This window comes from Rattus rattus, chromosome 9, assembly GCF_011064425.1.
Source record: "Rattus rattus isolate New Zealand chromosome 9, Rrattus_CSIRO_v1, whole genome shotgun sequence".
Taxonomy (NCBI): Eukaryota; Metazoa; Chordata; class Mammalia; order Rodentia; family Muridae; genus Rattus; species Rattus rattus.
The window spans coordinates 63,867,094-63,889,552 of record NC_046162.1 but is presented as its reverse complement, the minus strand read 5'-3'; the positions used below and the strand labels follow the sequence as shown (position 1 = coordinate 63,889,552).

At 50.8% G+C, this 22,459-nt stretch overlaps 1 protein-coding gene across 7 annotated transcripts in view; it reads right to left on the bottom strand.

Moving 5' to 3' along the window:
• Slc38a10 (solute carrier family 38 member 10) overlaps window positions 1-22,459 on the bottom strand; it is a 49,753-nt gene that overhangs the window by 21,080 nt on the left and 6,214 nt on the right. For all 7 annotated transcript variants that reach the window (XM_032914094.1, XM_032914095.1, XM_032914100.1 and 4 more), the window contains exons 3-10: window positions 17,099-17,144; window positions 16,119-16,212; window positions 14,379-14,522; window positions 13,162-13,286; window positions 9,665-9,767; window positions 7,589-7,771; window positions 4,565-4,676; window positions 3,918-4,024 (exon numbers count right to left, since the gene is read on the bottom strand). In XM_032914094.1, the coding sequence (XP_032769985.1) occupies window positions 3,918-4,024; window positions 4,565-4,676; window positions 7,589-7,771; window positions 9,665-9,767; window positions 13,162-13,286; window positions 14,379-14,522; window positions 16,119-16,212; window positions 17,099-17,144 (914 nt within the window). The remainder of the gene's footprint in view (window positions 1-3,917; window positions 4,025-4,564; window positions 4,677-7,588; window positions 7,772-9,664; window positions 9,768-13,161; window positions 13,287-14,378; window positions 14,523-16,118; window positions 16,213-17,098; window positions 17,145-22,459) is intronic.

Here is a 22,459-nt window from a genome sequence, read left to right as displayed (position 1 = left end):
CTATAAAACCACAGACACATGGAGCAGGCACTCCACAAGGTAAAGCATCAGCAAATAACAGCCTCAGACCAAAAAGCAGACTCAAGGGCTAACAGGATGTAAATCTACAACTAGGAATTACTGCACCTTCCTCAGAACTGGTAAGGTTCTTAAAAATACAGACACAAATGCCCAGTTTGTGACTTTGGGCCCAAGCATTCACAGAACATGCCCTACGTCAGACCAGGAAGCTTTAACCAACTTCAACCCACTGCGAGGAGCTGAGACTCTCTCATGTTCTCTCATGTACTTCAAACAGCTTCTGAACCACCCCCCCAGATATCTGGAAATTGTTAAGGTTTAGATTTGAAGCGCCCACTAAAGGTTCGTGTGCTGCATGCTTGGACTCTGACTGGTGACAACGATCACTGAGTGAGAACAGGGTCACAAAGGCTTCGCCGTCGTCAGGGAATGAACCAATCCGCTGACACTGGTGGCACTGACACTGGTGCATCATGGAGCCCGCGCTCCTCCATCTTGTTTGTCCTCTCTGCTTCTTGGACGCCATAGGTGAGCAGCCTCTGGCACACGCTCTGTAACTCAGACCTAAAAATGAGGCCAAGGTCCCCACCAAAACCCTGAGACTGTGAGCCTAAATCCATCTCTCCTAAGCCTCTCTCACAGGCAAACGCAGCGATGGAAAGTCTACGAGGCTGTGGGCAAGAGAAGACGTCAGTAGGAATCAAACAACGGTGCAGAGCTGAGCGATGGCTCAGCTGCTAGGAGCACACGCAACGCTCTCAGAGGCTGGAGTTCACTTCCCAGCACCCATGTCAGACAGCTCACAACACCCTGTTATTCCATTTCCAGGGGAGGCAATGCCTCTGCCAACACTTGTACTCAAACACACAAACCCACATATACACACATAATTCAAAATAATATAAATCTTTAAAAATATTAGGAAAATACTGCCAGTTGGAGGTGCTATCACCTCTACAATCCAGTCAGCAATGACAATGTCAGCAATAATTCTAGAGCAGGTCAAGCAAGCAGAGGAGCACTGACGGCGAGGAGCACTGACGGCGAGGAGCACCTTCGAGAGGGAGAGAGTGTTCACCTCCCAGTACCAACCATGGAGGAAAAGCGCAAAGGCTCAGCACATGAAACGGGCAGAACAGGTACAGGAGGGACCGGCACACCAGCCAACAAAGGTCCCCAAGAGCCTCAAACAGACAACAGGGACTAAGAACACAGCAGGGGACAGTGTGGGTCAACTGGACAGCCACATGAGTCCTGCGTCACTTAGGTTGGTCCCAAGTGGGGTGAAAGATAAAAGCCACCAGAATAGATCTTCAGAACCTGGGACAGGCAGGTGTCTCTACTTTTCTTAAATAGAACCAAAAAGCACTAAGGAGAGAAAAGCCAATAAACTGGGCCAAAGTAAAATCCAGAACTTCTGTCACCAAAAGATGTCCAGTGCCACGTAAAGTAAACCTACATGGATCACCCAGCACCTGGGCTACAAAGTCAGTTCCTCTTGTTTCAAAATGCAGTGCCATCAAGACAGTCAGTGGGTTAAGGACACATGGTTCAGTTTCCAGCACCCACACGAGGCTCACAATTGCCTAGAACTCCGATTCCAGGGGATCTGACACCTTCTGGCCTTCAAGGACATTAGGCACACTCATAAACATCCATTAGTTTATGAATAGTAAATTTTAAAGTGTAAGTGGGGCCACTGAGATGGCTCGTCACATAAAGGTGGACACTGCAATGCTTGACAAGTGGAGCTCAATTCTGAAATCCAGATGGTAGGAGAGAAATGGCTCCCACAAGTCCTCCAACCTCCACAGAGAACACATGCTCACACCTGTACACAAGGTACGTCAATGTAATTCGCGGGGGAAGAGATGTTCTTAACAAAGAAAAAAGTGGCAGGCTGTGGCAAGTCCCAGCACTTGGGAGGCAGTGGCAGGCAGATCTCTGAGTTCAAGACAAGTATGGTCTACAGAGTGAATTCTAGGATAGCCAGGGATACACAGAGAAAACTCTTGCCTTTAAAAACAAAATAAGCAAACAAAAGAAAGAAATATATATATGCCAAACAAGTGTAAAGTATTATTTTGAAAAAGAAACATACATAATCCATTAAAAAGTCTCACAAAACAAACAACAACTACGACTACTGGCCATAAATCACTGGTCGATGGTACTGCACACCTCTGATCCCAGCAATCAGGAGGCAGAGGCCCGACTGGTCTACAGAGGGAGTTCCAGGACAGATAAGGCTACACAGAGAAACCCTGTCTCAAAAACAAACAAACCGACCGCTGCAGATCACCTGAGTAACAGCAAGGCCCTCATGCAGTGACTGTAGCCATCACAGGACAGACATCATGAAATGCACCAAGCTAGAGCCACCAGAAGAGACAATGGTAACCTTTTTTTTTTCTGAGATGAAAGGTCAGAAATGAGAGGGACTCCCAGGGAGTTTGGGGGTGCTAGGATATCCGATTTGGCCTGGAGGGTTTCTTCCCGGGTCACGCTGCCAAACTAAGTGAGGCTGTATGTAAAGACTGTTTTCTATATGTGTTACACCCTTCTTCCATGTATGTGCATGGAGAGGCCCAAGGCTATCGCTCGCTGTCCTCCTCTGTGGCTCTCCACTTTACTGAGGCAGGGTCTCTTGCTGAATCTGGAGCTCTCTGATTCAACTGGTCTGCTACCAGCCTGCTCCAGGAGCACTGCCTCTGTCTCCAGTGTTGTGACTACCGGCTGCTCCGGGAGCACTGCCTCTGTCTCCAGTGCTGTGACTACCGGCCGGCCACCATGCCCATGAAGCTTTCACACACGTTCTGGGAACTGGAACTGCAAGCCTCATCCATAGTTGCACACATGCTTTACGCACTGAGCCACTGTCCAAGCCCACACTTTACTTCTTAAACATCTACCAGTACACATCAATAAGAAAGCACACAACAGGGGTTGGGGATTTAGCTCAGTGGTAGAGCGCTTGCCTAGGAAGCGCAAGGCCCTGGGTTCGGTCCCCAGCTCCGAAAAAAAAAAAGAAAAGGGAAAAAAAAAAAAAGGAAACACACAACAATTCCCTAAAAAGGAAGCAAAACCATAGGCACTTCAGAGAGAAAGAACCTAAGTGGCTTGAGACAGTGATCCCACTCTCTGTGGAAGCCAAGGAAAGTGCAGATGAACGTGCAGACGTGGTGACAGACACCTTGGAGTCCCGACCTCACCAGGCACAGGGCGGGAGGTCCCTGCTCTGACTGGAGTCTCATTTCTGGAATACTCTCTCATGTTCAGGAAACACCTGTGCCAAAAGCTAGAGACGCCTAAGTGGGAGATAGGATTATGGACGTTCCTTATAGTGAGCTCCTCAGGATACAGCTAAAAAGAAACAAACGGCGACACTGGCTGCTCGCACCTGTGGTAGAGGAGAACCTGCTGTGGGTGTTAAGCAAGAGCAGAAAGCTACATTACCAACACACACAGAAGAGCTGGGGCACACCCACACCTGCGCACAGGCACCGTCTTCCTAGGACACCCACTAGTCCAGCAGTGGTGCTCTCTGTGGGAATGAGTATCTCCTGGAGGGGACAGCTGAGTAGGAGTGTCAACAGTTTTAGTGTCATGTCTTAGGAAAGGAAGGGAAAGTGTCCTCTCTGGGGAAAGCCCTGACACACATGGGGCAGAGACTGAGCCACCTGTGTGGCCCACTCCTCACATCTCCTGACCAAGTATTCTTTGTGATAAGACACTGAGAATGAGTTGACAGAATCTGTCTGAAGAACCTGGGCTGGAGACTATTTTGCTACCTCTCCCTGACTAGTCTGACTGGCCAAGGGCTAGGCCACCTGGTGGGCAACCGTCATCTTCATCCAGGGGACAGGTGCAGATGGCCTAGAGGAGGACGCACTCACCTGGGCTGAGGGGGCATTCTTGTGGGCTTTCTTATAGATCAGAGCCGGGCAGATGAAGCAGATGAGGCTCCCCATCGTTGCTCCTGTGAAGCCAAGGATGGTTTCCACTACAAAAGAACAGACAGCACCGGGTGACTGGGGGACTGTGCTCATGGGAATAAGAATGACAGGCCACTGTAGAGGCTGCCTGAGTGCCAACGGACAGACATCTGCTGTGTCCAGGGGGCTCCACCATCTCCACCTTTCTCCTCCTCCTCATACACTACAATGTCAGAGGAGGGTATTGTTAACAGCTGACCTTTAGATGGCCAACCACAGGGGCTTTCCACATGCCCCAGTATACACTACCATCACTTGGCAAGTGCCCTAGTGCCTTGCCCTAAGAAATGTGTAAAAAGGAGACAATGGGCTAGCCGGCTAAAGCCATTGCTCCTGTGTTTGGTGATACCAAGCTACAACGGGCCTGCTGGGGAATGGGTATGACCTTGGCTTTCTAGGCACACTCAGATACTAGAGAAAACAGCATGAGACTCCAGGAGTATGGGCCACGGTCACGGGCCCTGGGTCCCCCATGCAACAAGAATGGAGCAAAACTAAGGGCAGGGAAGAGGTAGCAGAGCTAGTCACTGCAGACGCTGTCCACGCACCATTGGGGATCATGACGCCACCGACCATGGTTCCGAACACCACCGAGAGGGTGAGGACTTTAAACCGGAGTGGGGGCATGTACCCTCCTGCAGCAAAGGTTCCGTCTTTTTGCTACATGAAAGAAAACAAAAACAACCAGATTTGAAACGTCCGCTTTCCAGTGGCATACCACCACAGGGCTCTGCCAGGCCAGCCTATCTCTGCACGGGCCGAGGGCACTCTCCTGGAGGGGACTGTTCCAGTATAATCAGATTTAGCACAATCAGATTTGGCTGAGCGGCTTGAATGGAAGCCTACAGAATGCCAGGCAGCCATAGTGCTTTACTCCCAACAGGGGCTGTGCATCTTACAACGGTTTCGAATGTTAGTATTACAGTCTTTTTTGTTTTTGTTTTTGTTCTTACAGCAAAGACAAAGCAGAGTCTTAGACACACAAGCTGGACAGTAGAGTTGACTCCAGAGGGACAGCCCTGTTGAGTGAGTCAGCTTCTCGTCAATGTGCAGCCTAAGAGTCCCGCACAGCCTGGTTCAGATCCTGGCTCTGGCAGCACCAGCTGTGTGCCTCTGTTTCCCCACTGACAACAGAAACCTCTCCCCATCGAGCTGTTGATCCTCATATGAACAGACACACAGGAAGGTTTGACTAGCATAATGATCACTCCTGGGCTAGGAATAACTGAGCCTCCCAGAACTAGAATTTCTAAGTAATTTATTTTCATAATAGATATTAACCCAGGATAGACTGAAGCAGCTGCAGCTGGAATCTCTCATTGAACAAGGATGACAGTTTGAACATAGCCCAGGAACCTCAGGTACAGCACACTGGAAGTTAACTGAGAAATTCTCTAAAGGAGGAAGCAGGAACCTGTGTGGCAGATATTCCTGAGGACAAGCAGAAAAGCCATCAATAGGGAGAACATCTACAAGAGATGCTGTAGGTTTCCATGAATACAGACAGGCTCCCAGTACATCCACTGAAAACAGAGGAAAGGGAAGGGAATGTAACACTGTAAACATAAGGACAGACAGACAGACAGACAGACAGACAGACAGACACGGGGAAGCAGCCACACGAATGTGAAGGAGAAGGCTGAGAAGCAGGCGAACTGTTTTTCAAGACAGGGTTTCTTGGGTGAGTCTGGCTGTCCTCGAACTCCTCTATAGAACAGGCTGGCCTCAAACGCACAGAGATCCGCCTGCCTCTGCCTTCTAGGTGTGGGATTAAAGGTGTGCTCTACCACTGTCTGGCGGTGAACTTACTTAATACTTCTTTTTGTTCCATTGTTGATGTTTAACTTTACAAAAGAGATGGCCTCTAGCCCTTGGGAGACAGAGACAGGTAATTCTCTTTGAGTTCAAAGCCACCTTAGTCTGGATATCGATGTCTAGACCAGGCAGAGTTACATAGTAAGACCCTATATCAACAAAACAAAACAACTTTGCAAAAGATGGGGTACATTATGCAAAAACTGCACTAACGCTGCTCCAATCTGAAACTCAGGCCCACACCAAGCTCACATTAAGCAGTGAGAAGTGTCAGGAACCCACAGGCCAACCTGTACAGCAAGGACGGGCTGCAGCAGGGTGAGTCTACGGCCACAGAGCTGCTCTCACCTTAGCCCCTCAAAGGACAAAGTCCTAAATTCTACTTTGCATAGCATCCAGGTACGTAAAACTAACAGGTACACTAGAAGCTAGCATGTGAGGCTAGCACTCTGCCTTTGGCACTGGACTTCTGCTGTCACTGGCAGCCAAGTCCATAGGAAGGAGTCACAAACATCAGCACTGCCATGATTCCAACAGGTAGGAGCTCTGTGCCAGTTGTTTCTACTGAAGTCTACGCGCTAGGACCAGCACCATGTCCCTCAACCTAAGTGTTTGAGTGATCCTATAATTCTGACCACCAGGAGTCCTGGCTGATCAGGTGAACCATGTCTAAAATGTTGGACACTGGACCGAAAGCTGCCATCACAGAGAGAACCCAGACTCAGAAACGGGCACCCTGTGAACAAGGGTGGAAAGCTGAGATAGAGAGGCTTGATGGACACGAGGCAACCCCAGGGCAAGCAAGGACCAGAGAGCCTTTAGTTTCTAACACACACACACACACACACACACACACACAGCACAAGTTCATCTCACAATGCCAGCTGTGATCAGCATCGGCCAATGTGATCAATGTGATCAACATGTCTCTGCAGCAGCCTCCCCAGGACTTGAAGTTGCTAACATCAATGCTGCCAAATCCCAGATATGACCTGAGTCACCTACACAGCTGGCTTGGCCCACAGGTCACTCTTATATGTTCTTTTTACCCAGGTTAATTCAAGCCACACCTGGTCAGGGAGCTGGAAACACAGCTCAAGAGGAGTGGGTGAACTTTAGCATACATGAGGTCCAATCCCTAGCAACAAAGGAAAGAGAGAAAAAAGGAAAGAAAGGAAGGAAGAATGGATCTCTATTAAAGACTTCCCAAGAGAAGAATGGCTCAGTAGGTAAAGACACCTAAGTTTGATCCCCAGAATCCAAGAGGTAAAGAGAGACCTGGACCCTACCCATTTCCTCTGACCTCCACTCATAAACTATGACATGTAAGCCCCACTACCATCACTAAATAAAAAGTTAAATTACAAACAAACAACACAAGCCCAGTTTCAGCTGGGTGTGGTGGTACACACCTATGATCTTAGCACTCAGAAAGGAAAGGCAGGAGAATCTTGAGTTCCAGGCCAACCTGCAAAACATAGCAGACTCCCCTCAAAATAAACCAAGACTTCATTTCACTTGAAGTTTGTCTGGACCAGTAAGATGGCTCGGCCGGTAAAAACATTGCCATGCAAGCCAGACAATCTGAGCTCAACCACTGGGGCCACAATCGGAGAGAATCAACTTCTAAAAGTTGTTCTGACTCTGACTTACACACGCACACACATGCACACAGTTTATTTCTAACTAGGAAACGCTCCACCTACCACTGTCATGAAAACACAGAGCTAGCCCAAGAGAATGGAAGAGGACCATACCTGCTGCTCAAATAGCAGTGTGTTCAAGGCCTGTCTGCAGGGCAGAATCATCATGGGGAAGCCGACAGCCACAGACATCACAAAGCCCACTCGGATCATCTCTGTCACCAGGTTGGAGGGGAAGTGTATCAGCACGTTGCCTGTGGTGGCATCAGTGAAGCTGACGTAACCAAAAAACCCCACCTGTGGGAGGAGGAAAAACAGCAATGTGGCCAGCTCTGTCTCTGCCAGTCCACTACCAATCACTCTCTGACTGCCTGTCTCCCTGTCTGTCTGTCTGTCTGTCTGTCTGTCTGTCTGTCTTTGTCTCAGACCTGCCAAGGACAAAAGCACTCCTCGGCACTTCAGTCCTAAGACTCCCGATGACCAGAGGTGGATTACTGTTGACATGCAATGTAAGTATAACTTCCACAGAACCATAAATGAGGCAAAAATGAAAGGGAAGGTTCTAGAAGGCCTCCTTCAGAGGAGCCACTCTTAATCTGGTTTCAAACACTATCAGGAGCTGGATGTAGGGGCTCAGGACTGTGATCTCAGGTTTCAGGAGATATAAACAGGAGGATGGAGAAAGTTTCAGGCAAACCTGGGCTACACAGTAAGACCCTGCCTCAAAAAAACAAAGCTGGAAAAAAAAAGTCAAATAACTGTGGAGTTAAGAGGACAAAAGAAGGGGCTGGAGAGATGGCTCAGTGGTTAAAAGCACTAACTGCTCTTCCTAAGTTCTGAGTTCAATTCCCAGCAACCACATGGTGGCTTACAACCATCTGTAATGGGATTTGATGCCCTCTTCTGGTGTGCATGAAGACAGCTACAGTGTACTCATACATTAAAAATAAATAAATCTTTAAAAAAAAAAAAAAAAAGAGGACGGAAGAAGACCAGGATGTGCTCCCATGACCACTCAGAAGACTGTTACCACAGAAAGGGTGGAGCTAAGGCCCAACCCTAGCCTGCTTACATCCTCATTTCTCCCCTCCAAGGTTCTGGGAAGCCAGGTGTGGTCTAATCCCTGCTCTTTGGAGGAGAAGGCAGGAGGACCAGGAGGTGTTCAAGGCCTAAGCTACAAGTGAGTTTCAGGCCAGCTTTAGTGACACGGTGAGATCCTGTCTCAGATAGATAGATAGATAGATAGATAGATAGATAGATAGATAGATAGATAGATAGATAGATAGATAGATGGATGATAGATAGATAGATAGATAGATAGATAGATAGATAGATAGACAGACAGACGGACAGACAGACAGATGGACAGACAGACAGACAGATAGAATGAATGAATGACCTTAGCACTTAACTATAGTACCTACAAGAGCCAGGTGGTGATGGCACACACCTTTGATCCCAGCACTTGAGAGGCAGAGGCAGGCAGAGCTCTGAACTGAGGCTAGCCTGCTCTTCAAGGCAAGTTCCAGAACAGCCAGGGCTACACAGAGAAGCCCTTTCCCGGAGACCGGGAGGAACTACTGAAAATGGTCCTAATGTTTGTGGATTGGGGTATCTTCTCACACTGGTATCCCGTGCACCACACACAGTGTAGCTGGCCGCAGCCGCCTCAGCAACATTCCTTCTAGTGGGAATGCTTCTCTGTAGAGAGTTAACAATGGCACGGAGAGAGTTAAAGCACTCTGGAACAGCCCTGGCCAAGGTGCCTGAGCTCTTCAGACTGGACAATATCAACACAGCTGGGTATGGTGGTGCTCACTGTAATCCTCGCACTTGGGGGCAAAAGCAGGAGCATCCCAAACCTGAGACCAGCCTCATCTACATAGAAAGGTTTCAGGCCACTTAGGAATACAAAGTAAGACCCTTTCTACAAAGCCAGAAAAAGATACGCCATGGTCCAGGAGAGAAGCAGCTCAGAGGTACCTGCGCCTGGGATGACAATCGAGCCAGACTGCAGACAAGCATGTCATCTGAGGACCCGAAACGCTCTGGGTCACCACAAACAGTGCACCTAGACGCTGATGCGGAAAAGGTGAGAGCCAGCCGTGCATCTGCAACTCCTACAGACGGACGCAGAGGCCACATTGGGGCCATGAGTGCATCAAGGAGGGGGTATAGAAGAGTTCCTACCATGACATAGAAGGCGGTGACCACGTTGAGGGAGGAGGCAAATATGGAACTCATGGTCTTCACTGATGGTTCATCCAGGCTGTCGTAGGTGGGCAGGACCTGGCTGTGTAAAGACAAGCGAGTCACACAGACTCTAGACAAGCAGGCTCTAGAGCCTCTCCCGCCCCTCCTAACAGCTCCTGCTTCTACCAAAATGGTCCAGGCAACAAGCCACTGAACTTCCTTTGAAAAACACTCACTACAGAGCAGGATTCCTGGTGCCAAGGTCACTAGCTGGGTGACACCACAGACAGTGATAAGACCCACAACCTATACCCTAGAAGGTTCCATGTAGATCTCTTTCCAGTGCTTTACAGTCAGCACCGTGCTATGCAAGTGCAAATGTGCCCGGGCGGGGAACAAAAGCAAATCTGAGGAAGGAGCAGACAGCGAGCCAGTGCAGCCCCACTGCCAAGGGATGCGAGCTAAACACACACAAGTAACACCACCAACAGACACAAGGTGAGCACAGACAAGGTCAGCACACTTCCCACATAGCAGCCTCTCACCGGTATGATGAGAAAACTGGATTGTGTCCTGGGCCTGGCGCCAGGAGTGTGCTGCTGCTGGCCAGGTGGGAGGGACCCAAGTCACCAGCAGGACAGGGACATGAGAGCATATCTGAGGACTTGGGACAGGAAAGCCAACTGAGAGGAACATGCGGGACCTGGGCACCTGCACAGTGTGGGGACTCTGACCACAGAGAGAGGACATAGAGCAGAAGAGGGGCTGTATCTGGGATGGTCCAGGCTCAGACTCATTAAAGAACTAAGCTGGAACAGGAGGGACGCCTGGGTGCCTCCTTCATGTACTTCCCTAGTGGTTATGGCCTTCCAGGGAAAGACCAAAGGCATAAAGGAAGCCAGACTAGGAACAACCAGGGAAGTCACAGGGGGTGGTGTATGTGTACAACTGCACACGCATGCATGCTGGAAGTCACATGGGGTGGTGTATGTGTACAACTGCACACACACACATGCTGGAAGTCACAGGGGGTGGTGTATGCATACAACAGCACACACATGCATGCTGGAAATCAGCAACTTATGAAGAGAACAGAATACAGATCAGGGGAGCCCTACCCAAAAAAATGTCCTTAAAAAGTCCAAGAGAAGCAAGGAGGCATGCTACTTTGATCAAGAAGCAGGCAAGAATAAGTGGGAGGTCTGGCAAAGCGAGGCTGAGATCCCTGTCCACCCTAAGCTCACAAGTCAACCTCAGCACAAGAGGCCACCACTGCTGTCAGCTAGAAGAAAAATAGGCAGCAGCATCCTACACAGCTTCAAGGACACAGAAGGCAAGCTAGCACGAGCCCTGGCTTAGCCATGAGGTGGCAACAGCTTCTCAGAGCCGACTAGTCACAGCAGGAGGCCCATGTTGGGGGGAGCTTGAACCACATGCATGTGCACATACGAAGAGGAACATATGTGCATACAGGCAAGGGCACTGCAGTGCTGTGAAGGGGAGACAGGGTGTGCCTGGACACAGTGGAAAGGCTGATCCACAGGCTCCCATCCAATCCCAAATGTCCCACCTTCGGAGAGCACCTTCTGCGGCATCAAACAACTCCTGAGGTAACCTCACTATACCTAGGCTAAAAGTGAGGTCTAAGTGCACTCTGTCCCACAAAGGCTTTCTATGCTCAATGTGGCCATTTCTCTGGACCCGTGATGACAGTTCTGCATAACACAAGATTCAGTGACCAGGAAATAAGATCAAAAGGGCCAGACGATGACAGCAAGAACTATTCCAGGCACAAGGTAAGGAACCGGCTGCCATCCCAGCAGACAGGCCCTCTAGTACAGGCCACCAAAAGAACTGTTACCTCACTAGCAAACATTCCAGTGCTTGTAGCCTGGGGACAGTATGTGACAACACAGAGAAAGAGGGCACATTGAAGGCCCCTAGGTCTTCCTGGAAGGGAGATGAATCCTCTACTTAAGACAGTGAGTGGCGTGCTTCCCTCCTCCTGGAACCAGAAACCTGCACTAAGAACCAATCCACAGATGTGCACTGCCTGCTAGGCAGCCACCATCGAGGAAGCCCAAACAAGGTCTTGTTTTTTAAAAAGCAAACACGCAGGCAGAAAGGACAAGTGGTAACTAGGTACACTGCACAAGAATGTAACTTCTGTCACCAGTGATAATGGGGACATTAAACAGCGAGGCTGGAGCGCGTTCTGGCAGAGACAGAGCTGCCAAGAGGAGCCGGTGAGTGGGAAATGACGATCTCGCACGTGGGTGTAAGCACAGCAGTGTGAGCAAATTCTCTCTGCCACACTAGTTTACGATTGGCACAACTCATGCCCACTGACACCACAGGAGGGGGTCTTCTCTGCCAGCCCCCCAACACACTGATGGTCTTTTCTCAATGATGTCGGATTCGCGCTTGCTGTTCCCACCCAGGCATGCATCACTAGCTCCTGCCACCTCGGTGAGGAAGGTAGGTAGCACTGCTGCTGCTGCTGCTGCTGCTGCTGCTGCTGCTGCTGCTGCTGCCGCCGCGGCGATGGTGGAGCAGCCCGTTCTGTGTTCACAGAGCCCCCCTTGCCAGAGAGCCTGCCCGCCCGCCCGCCGACACACACAGGACTCAGATACATCCGAGCAGCAGCCTCAAGTCAATGTTTGTGCAGCATCTTCTTAAATATTCTCAGAAGAACAGCTACATTCTGGCAAAGCACTCAGGACTCTTCACAATCAGATGGCTGTTGCTGCTGCACCCCACAGCCAACTCTCCCCTCATGGGATCTGCGAAACTAGGTGCCCTTGCCAGTTAGTCCTAGCAGTAGTTTATTTCCTGGTTAGCACAGAAACCCCTCAGCCTAGAGGATCAGGCCACACTAGAACAGCCATCTCTCCTCAAAGGAACAGGCCACACTAGAACAGCCAACTCTCCTCAGAGAACAGGCCACACTAGAACAGCCATCTGTCCTCAGAGAACAGGCCACACTAGAACAGCCATCTCTCCTCAGAGAACAGGCCACACTAGAACAGTCATCTCTCCTCAGAGAACAGGCCACACTAGAACAGCCATCTCTCCTCAGAGAACAGGCCACACTAGAACAGCCATCTCTCCTCAGAGAACAGGCCACACTAGAACAGCCATCTCTCCTCAGAGAACAGGCCACACTAGAACAGCCATCTCTCCTCAGAGAACAGGCCACACTAGAACAGCCATCATTCCTCAGAGGAACAGGCCACACTAGAACAGCCATCTCTCCTCAGAGGAACAGGCCACACTAGAACAGCCATCTCTCCTCAGAGGAACAGGCCAACAGGCCACACTAGAACAGCCATCTCTCCTCAGAGAACAGGCCACACTAGAACAGCCATCTCTCCTCAGAGAACAGGATGGAGAAAAGCAGGATGCTGCCCACACCTTCTCCCTTCACCACCACCCCCTTCCAGACCACACCCTCAGCCCCACCCTACCCCTTCTTCCACCTCATCGGTACTTACGACTGACAGGCAAAGGACATGCCAAAGATGGGGACACAGCGAAAAACGCCTTCCCAGCGAATGTAGCTGACCCGCTGCAGCCACTGCCCACTAAAGAGGCCATGCTTAAAAGAGGACAGCACAATCTAGACCAAGAAGAGAGTGGGACATGGGGTCAGGAGACAGTGTGCAGCTTTGCGTACTAGAAACCGTCCTGCAGAGGAGGTACAGGAGGTGCAGCTCTTTTCTACATCAAAGCAGGCTACATCCTGTACCTTTGCGCTGTCTGAAGGGGCAGGGGCTCCACCTCGCCCAAGTTCCTGGCCCCTGGCTTATAACTCAGTCCATACATGAAGCTGCTTGCATACTACTGAGGGATGTATCCATCTGCAGGGGGGGTCTGCACACAGTGGAGCAGCTCCCACACGGCAGCCTCGCAGTGGAGAAAGAAGCAGAGCCTCACTCACTAACTCAGCCCTGATCCCTGTCTCTATTCCAAGGAGCAGTCCCCTCGATATGGGCATATCTTTATTTCCTTGCCCTGACAGACAGACACAGGCATGTTTCGGGAGCTCATCCCACTGAAATATGGCTAAGAGTAAGGAGGTAACTGTCACTGGCTGGTCCCCAGAGAGCCAAGGGCATGGGGAGACCATGGCTGCAGAGAAACCTACAGTCAGACCAGTGCACGGCTCCTGAAAGGACACTTGGCCCCTGCTCTCGGGAAGCACAGCGTCTTCCCCGGCAAGTGAGGGTGAACCCCAAGGTTCAGCAGGGTCAAGCAGCCAAGGCTAAGGACTCTGGAGGAAGTCCTCACCTTCATCTTCCAGATTGTCCCCAACAAAGCTCATTTAAAAAGATGACAGCTGGTGCCACGTGACAAAACACTAGCTCATACACATAGCTGGTTCCTCATTCCATATTCCACATCAAAGACCTTCCCATAAAACAAACAGCCACTTCACTCACTTTCCAGAGCCTGGGTAAAGGGACTATGGTTTCGAAGCACCTTCTGTAGCCTGCTGCCCACCTGCCCTGCCTCTGGTGCTCCCTAACCAGGCCTACATGCGGCCTTTACAGCATTACGGTAACTCTACCACGAGACTCAAAGCCACTTTCCTACACCCCCCCGACAAGGTAGCTGATGGCTACACCAGACTAAGGCCTAGACACTCATGGTTATGGGAAGGACTAAGCCACAAACCACCCCCTTAGCGAGCAGTGTCTGCGGTGCTCACCACAAACATGAAGATGGTGTAGAAGAGGAGTGCCATGGCACTGAAGGACTGGATGGAGGCCATCATGTTTCTCTGCAGGCTGAGTGGGAGGACGATGCACAGGGACACTGCAAAGAGCAGGAATACACGGAAGGTCCTGGTTACCTGGAAGGGAATCAGCAGAGTCCTCATGCTCTAAGTCCAGAGCTTACTCACTGCCAATTCTCATCTCATCAGTGTTGCCAGGGAAGGAGCCACTACAGGCTGGGAGCAGTGAGGCCTTAAACCAAAAGGTGGTGTGGCCAAGTCTGGCATGTGCAGCCTGAAAGCTCCCCTCTCAGTAGCTATGTGGATCAAAGTTCTGAACGCCTCTGGCCCTGCATGGGCCACACAGGCTCCACAGTGAGACCAGTCAGGGCAAACCCGTCAGTGTCAGAACGTGGCAAGAGCATGCAGAACTGCAGTGCTCTGGAAGCACAGGCGTGTTTCGGGAGCTCATCCCTCTGAGAGACGGCACAGCTGGTACCAGTGGCTGTGGAAGGAGTCACCAAGTCTCCTCACAGCCCAGGGCTATCCCTGCCACAGACAGAGACTCTGACCCAGAGACTTCATCACACTGGCGAGCATGGTCTGGGGATATCTACTATCTAACTCACTGCAGCCAGCACGTTTGACTGCCTGCCTGGGTCCTTCTTCATAGGTGACAGCACAGGCTGGAGGCGGGCGAAGAGCTCCCCAGTTACAAACACCTGCAACTCTGAAACAACCCCACACTGCCGAGCATGGCACACTGTACATGATGGACAGTGAGAGCAGAGAGGCTCTCTGCGGCTCACTGTGTGGGAACCACTTGTGAGGCCGCGGAGGCCAATACTGACCATCCTGCAAGTCTCTCAGAACTGCAGGTGAGATGTCTGGCCCTGTCTGGCCCTGTGTGAGAGACTGACCACAACTCTGCTGGCCCATGGGAAGAGTGGGAGATGGAAAGCCAAAGGGTAAGACACCTTCAAAACATGGACCAGGGCCAGGCTCCCAGGACACTCTCTGGAAAGTTCTCCCACACCATGCAAATCCAACATGTATTCATGAGAAGGACCACCCCTCAGCTGTCACCTTTACAAACTAAAATCCATCTCTACCTATCTGATAAACAAATACGAAGGAGTCTTCACAAAAAGGACCCTCCAGGGTCATGTGCCCACTCTCCCCAGCCAGTCATTGGTGACAGCTCTGCTCCCCAGTAGAGTAGGGGAAGAAGGTTGTGTGAGGCCCAGGTCACAGGTGGGACCCTTCAGGGGCAGGGAGGGGCAAGCTGGAGGATGCAGAGCATATCATAGGCCTGAGAGCAGGGCCCTCACACCTTTCTCAGCAGGAAGGGCCTCAATGCCCTGCCTCAATGTACTGATCAATAGCCAAGCACAGAAGCTACATGAGGGCTTGGCCTCTCTCCTTTTGATGAGCAGCACTGGAAGGCTGAGGCATCTGACCTGCAGAAGTTTGTCCCGTCATGCCCCTCCTCCTTGCCTCCTACCTTGTACACTATCAGATTGTATCACAGCCTGCTCTTCCTCTCTCCCTCTCCTGGTACCTCAGACCCTACTCTAGCAAAGTCCCAAAATCCAAGCCAGGGAACCTGAGTGGCTGGCAGACACAGGAAGCTTCTCCAGACCAAGCACACTGGTCTCAGCTGGCTTAAGGAAAGGAGGCATCAGGCAGCAGCCACAAGGATTAAAACAGACCAGACATCTAACAGTGTCTTACCTGTAATCCAAACAGCGGAGCAAAGAAGTTGGACCCCAAGTCACCGATCACGACATAGAAGGTAATGCAGGATCCCAGCATCAGCCCAATCATGCTGTGAAGAAAGATACCCAGAGCTCTGAAGTCATACTGAAGAGGGTGCTGTTTTGTGATCAAAGCTAGGCACCTTTGCTGACTCAGGTACGCCAAGTGTGACACCCAGGACCAGACCTAGTTCCTGGGCTTTGCTGAGTTAGAGGCGAATTTGAATGTCTACATTCAGAGTGCTGAGGGATGTCTGGGGCTCTCCACTGCTGGTGGGGTGAGTCCCGAGCCACACTTAACAAGTCTCTATGTTGTATCGTGTTTTCCTTCCACGGGAGCCTCAGAAACTCTTTCAGGTACAGTAATATTAGATAAGTTAGAAGAAAAATCAACTGCTTCTAAAACTGTTTTCTTCTGTGTTTACAATTCCTTGATTTGGAAGCCTAAAAGTATGATTTTGTGACAAATTTTTCCAACTCATTAAAATTTGACTCTCAAAAAAAAAAAAAAAAAAAAAGTGGCATTTCAGTTTAGAGCCCTCCTTCTGCAGCAGAGCTGGGGGCACGGTTTCCATAGCAGCATTAAGATCAGCTGTACTTGGGGCAGAGGGTTGTGGAAGGGAGACGGGGAACGGGATAATATTTAAAATGTAAACAAATAAAATGATTAATAAATTTAAAAAAAGATTAGCTGTACTGAGAGTTATTTCGCAGTCTCCCAAGTCTCTTACTCTCATGGACATCTTAGCGAGACTCAATATGGCTTCCAACTTTGACATCAATCACTGTAAGGTCAGAGTAAACTGACTATTCTGTGAGTAACTCTTCAGAAGCACATTAGACGTTATACGCTGTCCACATGGGAAGCACAGCGTTCATTTCCTGACAGACTCTGGCTCCTCCATTGCTGCAGAAACTAGGAAGGACGGACTCAGCAAGGCTGTGCAGCTCACTCACCTGGTCTCCACCAGCATCTTCCCAGCCTTGCCGTAGGCGTGGAATGCTAGAGGAAAGAAAAAAGCTCAGTCCGACAATAACCAACATTTTGGTTAAAAAGCTACCTAGAAAAGCTGTGAGCGGCAGTTTGATGAGCATCCGTCTGCTTGAAGTTTCACGGATAAGGAGATACTTTAAAACTCTGGTGCCAGACTTTCTTAGACCTACCATCCCCAAATGAAACAACATGAGACAAGAGCAAATCAAGGAGACACAGACACAAGCAAGGAGACACAGACACAAGCAAGGAGACACAGACACAAGCAAGGGTTTCTGTAGTTGTTTCTTATGAAATATTAAGTGTGAAATGAAGTCAGGACCCTGTAAGATACCGGGTTCTGGCCATGGCAGCTATGAACAGGCCTGCTTGGAGCAGTGTGAAAACAGCAGAGCTAGCCCCACTAAGGGATAGGGGAAGAGGGAGAACTCAAGAGGGATCCAGAAGGTTCAAGCCCCGCCCCAGAGCCCAGTATTCATGTCCTGCTCCACAAGGATACTGCTGAAGGCTTCATATTTGTTCTGATTGTGACTTACAGAAGGAAACTGAATCTTTGCAAGCACGGCACTCTGGGGAAGAAGGAACAAGAGCTCTGAGACTTGCCAGTGCCCAGGACAGCCAGCATGCATGACCACAGCAGTGTCCTACCAGGAAAGGGATCTCCATCTTTCCTTCCTGAGCCAGCAGATGAGAATAAAAGCTGACTCCACTGGTCCTCACCAGCCCTCACCAGTTATCTGGTCTCCACTGCTTCCCCCATGGTCCAGCCAGATCAGCACCAAGGGAAGCAGGCTCTGGTCTTCTGGAGCAGCCACAAGCAGTGCATGTGACAGGATGGCCTCGGCCTTGTCACAGCCCCAGCTTCCTGCCTCTTGTTTCCTCGTTTACCCTGGGCCAGTGGCCCTGTGAGGCTGGAGAGCAGGAAACACATACACTGGGTATGAATGAACCAAACAAAATCCTTGTTACTTTTAACCAAGGAAGAGGCACAGTGTTGGCAAAAGCCAGACAGTTGGCATCAGCCTCCGCTTGGCCTGAGAACAACAAGACTTCAGCCTCCAGGGGTCACTCTGGCCTTTCCCAGACTTAGCTGGGAAAGGAACCTAACATACCCCTCAGGTTCATCTAGCCAGAACTAAAACACACTTTAGAATGTTTCCCACGGTCTGGACAGGAAATTTCAAAAAACTAAAAACTTTTCAAAAAACTATAGAGGTGATGACATGAACAGCTGTGTGTCATGTCACCAAAAGATCCACTCTAAGCCGCGTGCCAGGACACTCAGCATACGACATGGTGGGCCTGCCAGCCAGAGATGGTGTGTGCCTTTAGGGAGGCAGAGGCAGGCAGCTCTCTGGGTTCAAGGCCAGCCTGTCTACAGTGACTTCCAGGACAGCCAGAGCTGTCCCTGAGGGCAGAACCTGCAGCCCATTCCCACTCCAGTCGTGATCACGCCTTACTTCTCTGACAGGAAAGTGGGTCCACCGCACTCCAGACACAGACTACGCTGCCCTGGAAGATGCTATAGGAAAATGGAAGTCACCAGCTAGTCAGAGAGCAGCAGGAGAGGTAGCACTCTCTTCTGCCAGATCCCTCTGAGCAGGACCCAGGCCAAGACTAGGCTTTCTGCCCCCTACCTTTGAGACCTGAGAAACAGGGCCACAGGACGACAGGTAGAACCGACTCTACCCTCCACCTGTCTGTAACACTCAGCAAGGCAAGAAAGGGTGCTATTCAGGATAGGGACAGACATGAGCAAGGCAAGAAAGGTAGGGACAGACATGAGAAAGGCAGGAAAGGTAGGGACAGACATGAGCAAGGCAAGAAAGGTAGGGACAGACATGAGAACGGCAAGAAAGGTAGGGACAGACATGAGAACGGCAAGAAAGGTAGGGACAGACATGAGAAAGGCAAGAAAGGGGTGCTATTCAGGATAGGGACAGACATGAGGAAGGCAAGAAAGGTAGGGACAGACATGAGGAAGGCAAGAAAGGTAGGGACAGACATGAGCAAGGCAAGAAAGGTAGGGACAGACATGAGAACGGCAAGAAAGGTAGGGACAGACATGAGAAAGGCAAGAAAGGTAGGGACAGACATGAGAAAGGCAAGAAAGGTAGGGACAGACATGAGGAAGGCAAGAAAGGTAGGGACAGACATGAGAAAGGCAGGAAAGGTAGGGACAGACATGAGGAAGGCAGGAAAGGTAGGGACAGACATGAGGAAGGCAGGAAAGGTAGGGACAGACATGAGAAAGGCAGGAAAGGTAGGGACAGACATGAGGAAGGCAGGAAAGGTAGGGACAGACATGAGGAAGGCAGGAAAGGTAGGGACAGACATGAGGAAGGCAGGAAAGGTAGGGACAGACAGACATGAGGCAGGGAGGCGGTTGCTGCTCATGACTACCAGGCAGGCACGCACGGGACAGGAACGCCGGGCAGCGGCTTCTGGAGGAGGTGTAAAGCGGCCCAGCAGCCCCACTGCTGGGTAAGCACCGAGCCAGCAGCCCCACTGCTGGGTAAGCACCGAGCCAGCAGCCCCACTGCTGGGTAAGCAAGCACCGAGCCAGCAGCTCCACCAGGTGCACAGTGAACACTGTCGGCCCCAGGAGGCTGCAGCAGCACAGAAACCCGTCAGGGAACTCCGCTTCACAGGCTTGCTCACCACACCAAGTGGCAGGCACACTGGTCACACCACTCATTCAGCTACCTTGCCCTGATGGCACTCCTTTAGGCCTATGAAGGGTGAGAGGCACACCAACCATAAGCCATGGTGACACACTATTCACTGATGAGACCTCAGGTGGATGTCAGCAATCTCTACTGCTATGGAAGGCGGCTTCCTCCCAGAGCACACACGCCTAGGGCAGGGTCTAAGAAGAGTTTCCCAGGAGTCACTGATATGTCTCTGTTACCTTCTACCCTGACTGAGAAAACGAACCCCTCAGATTTCCTGTAGCATGCCTGTAGGGCATTTTCTTCATTAATGATTGATGTGGGAGGACCCAGCTCACTGCGGTCACTGCCACTCCTGGATGTCCTCAGTTGTATAAGCAAGTTGAGCAAGACATGAAGAGCAACCCGGTAAGGACGGTAAGGACACTCCTCCATGGTCTCTGCTTCAGTCCCGGCCCTGACTAACCTCAGTGATGACCTGAGTGTGACCTGAGAGTCATAAGACAAAATAACCCTTTCCTCCCCAACTGAATTTGGCCACAGTGCTTTATCATGAACGAGAAACCCTGAAACATCTTCTGAGATGAAATGAGGTTTAAAGAAAGCCACGCTGAGTCTGACGAGCTGGGCATGGAAGCAGGAGATTTAAAGAAAAAAGAAAAGAAAAAGATCCATAATCACTACAGCAAAAACAAACTGGTAGCCAAATTCATCAACAACCCCCACTGTGCTACTGTGATTCTGCACTCTGTAGACAGTCATCCTCCAGAGCTGGGGGACAGGGGCCATGGGACAGGTCACTGCCACAGCTGCGATACTGTTAAGACTTCAACGTGAGGAAAAGGCCCCAGTGCTCCCATCGAGTGCTAACAGTAAACAGACTCCTTGTTCAAGACACTATCACCCTGGAAATTTTTCGCCTTCTTCCATAGTCTCCAAGTGAGGACAAAGGCCATCTGTCCATCTAATCTACAGAGCACCTGTGCCCATGACCCAACCCAGGGTCCACTCTTATGCATCCACAGACACGGGCCATCTGTCGGGTCTGCTGTACCTTGAGGGAAGGAGGGGCTCACCTTCCAAGCACTCTGACGGGCTGTGGTACAAAGTACACACTGAGGCCTAATCCATCGAGAGAACAAAGGAAAAGAGAAAAGCAGGTGTCTGTCTAACTGCTTAGAGGGCTCCGCAGTACCTGTAGGGCCACATGGCAGGAGCGGGCACAGTAGACCCTCCTCACTACGACTCTGGCCCCCATACGGTCAGTCTCCCCACCTTGGAGACAAAGGGAAACCGGTGCTAAGCTGACAGGTCCAGAAGACTGACTGTCTGGGCACCTGAGAGACTGGGGACCAGGGAGATTGGGACTCCAAGAAATTGCCTAGAGCTCTGAAACACTCTGGGGACGGGAAGACTAAGGGCCAGAAGACTGTCTGGGGGTCCAGGACATTGTCTGAGAGCCTAGAAGACTCTATGAGGGCCCGCATAGGCAAGCTGGCTTGTCTAGGATCAAACTCGCAAGACCACTGGCACCTGGGAATCTGTTGTTTCCAGTGGTTCCAACGGTCGGTTACAGCTGGAGCCCAGGCATTCACAGGTGGTGTCCATCTGACAGCTTCCCTTGTCTTTCACATCTGGACAAACCGGTTTCACTTCTCAGGAACTTTTGAAGAATAACTGACTGGCCAACTACTGATGCCATGACCTCCCCAGCCCAGGGCTCATACCTTTCAGAACACAGGAGTCTGAAGCTGGAACTTAGGAAAAGACAACACACAAGCAGAGCTCTTAGAGGGAAAGTACCATATACCCAACATGGCTCCACACTACCAAGGGCATCCCCCCTAGAGTCTCACTCCCTAGATTCTAGTAGGGAACGCTTCATCTGGTAGGACAAAACTAGGCCATCTCAGTGTGGGCCAAGTGAGGCTGCCTCCCTTCCTCAGGTAGCAGTAAAAGACAGAACATCGTTGTCATCAGGAAAGGAAGAGTGGGAAAGCACCCCTTGGGTTCTGAGGCCAAGAACGAGCACAGGGCACTGGTGCCGGCCGTAAAGCAAACTAGGGAAAAACAAGAGGCCACACTGCAGAAGCCCCTGTGCATATCTGAAGAGGGCAAGGTGGAGGCTTGGCGCCTCACACCTCTATGTATCACTCCCATTCAGTTGTTAAGAACTACTTTATTTTGCATTACCTCATTTGCCCCAAAACTCTGCCATTTTCTTCTTTGGACAGTGAGAGCCAGGAGAAGTCAGGCACAAGGCAGGTGAGGGCAGGTAAGGGCAACATCCGAGCCACACAGGGGCTGCTGGGTGAGGAACATCCCCAGGAGGCCAGGAATGTTCTTCCCACATTCTCCCACAAGGCTGTCCCAAGAGCAGAAGAGTGACCCTCTCACCCCCACCCCAAAGAACCCAAGTCCAAGCCTGGAAGGCAGAGAACCAGGCTTCACGTGAGGGGGACAGGACAGTGAGGCCCCTCAGTGCCCTTGAAGCCAAACCACCCAGAGACAAATCCTAAATGCTCTGTTCAGTCCCTGTGGCTGACCCTGTTTACAAAGAACCAGAGGGAACAGAACTGCAGTCAGCAGTCCTGGGAGAGAAGCCCACCGTCTGGGCAGGTGGAACACGGAGTCTCAGTCACAAGCTGCACT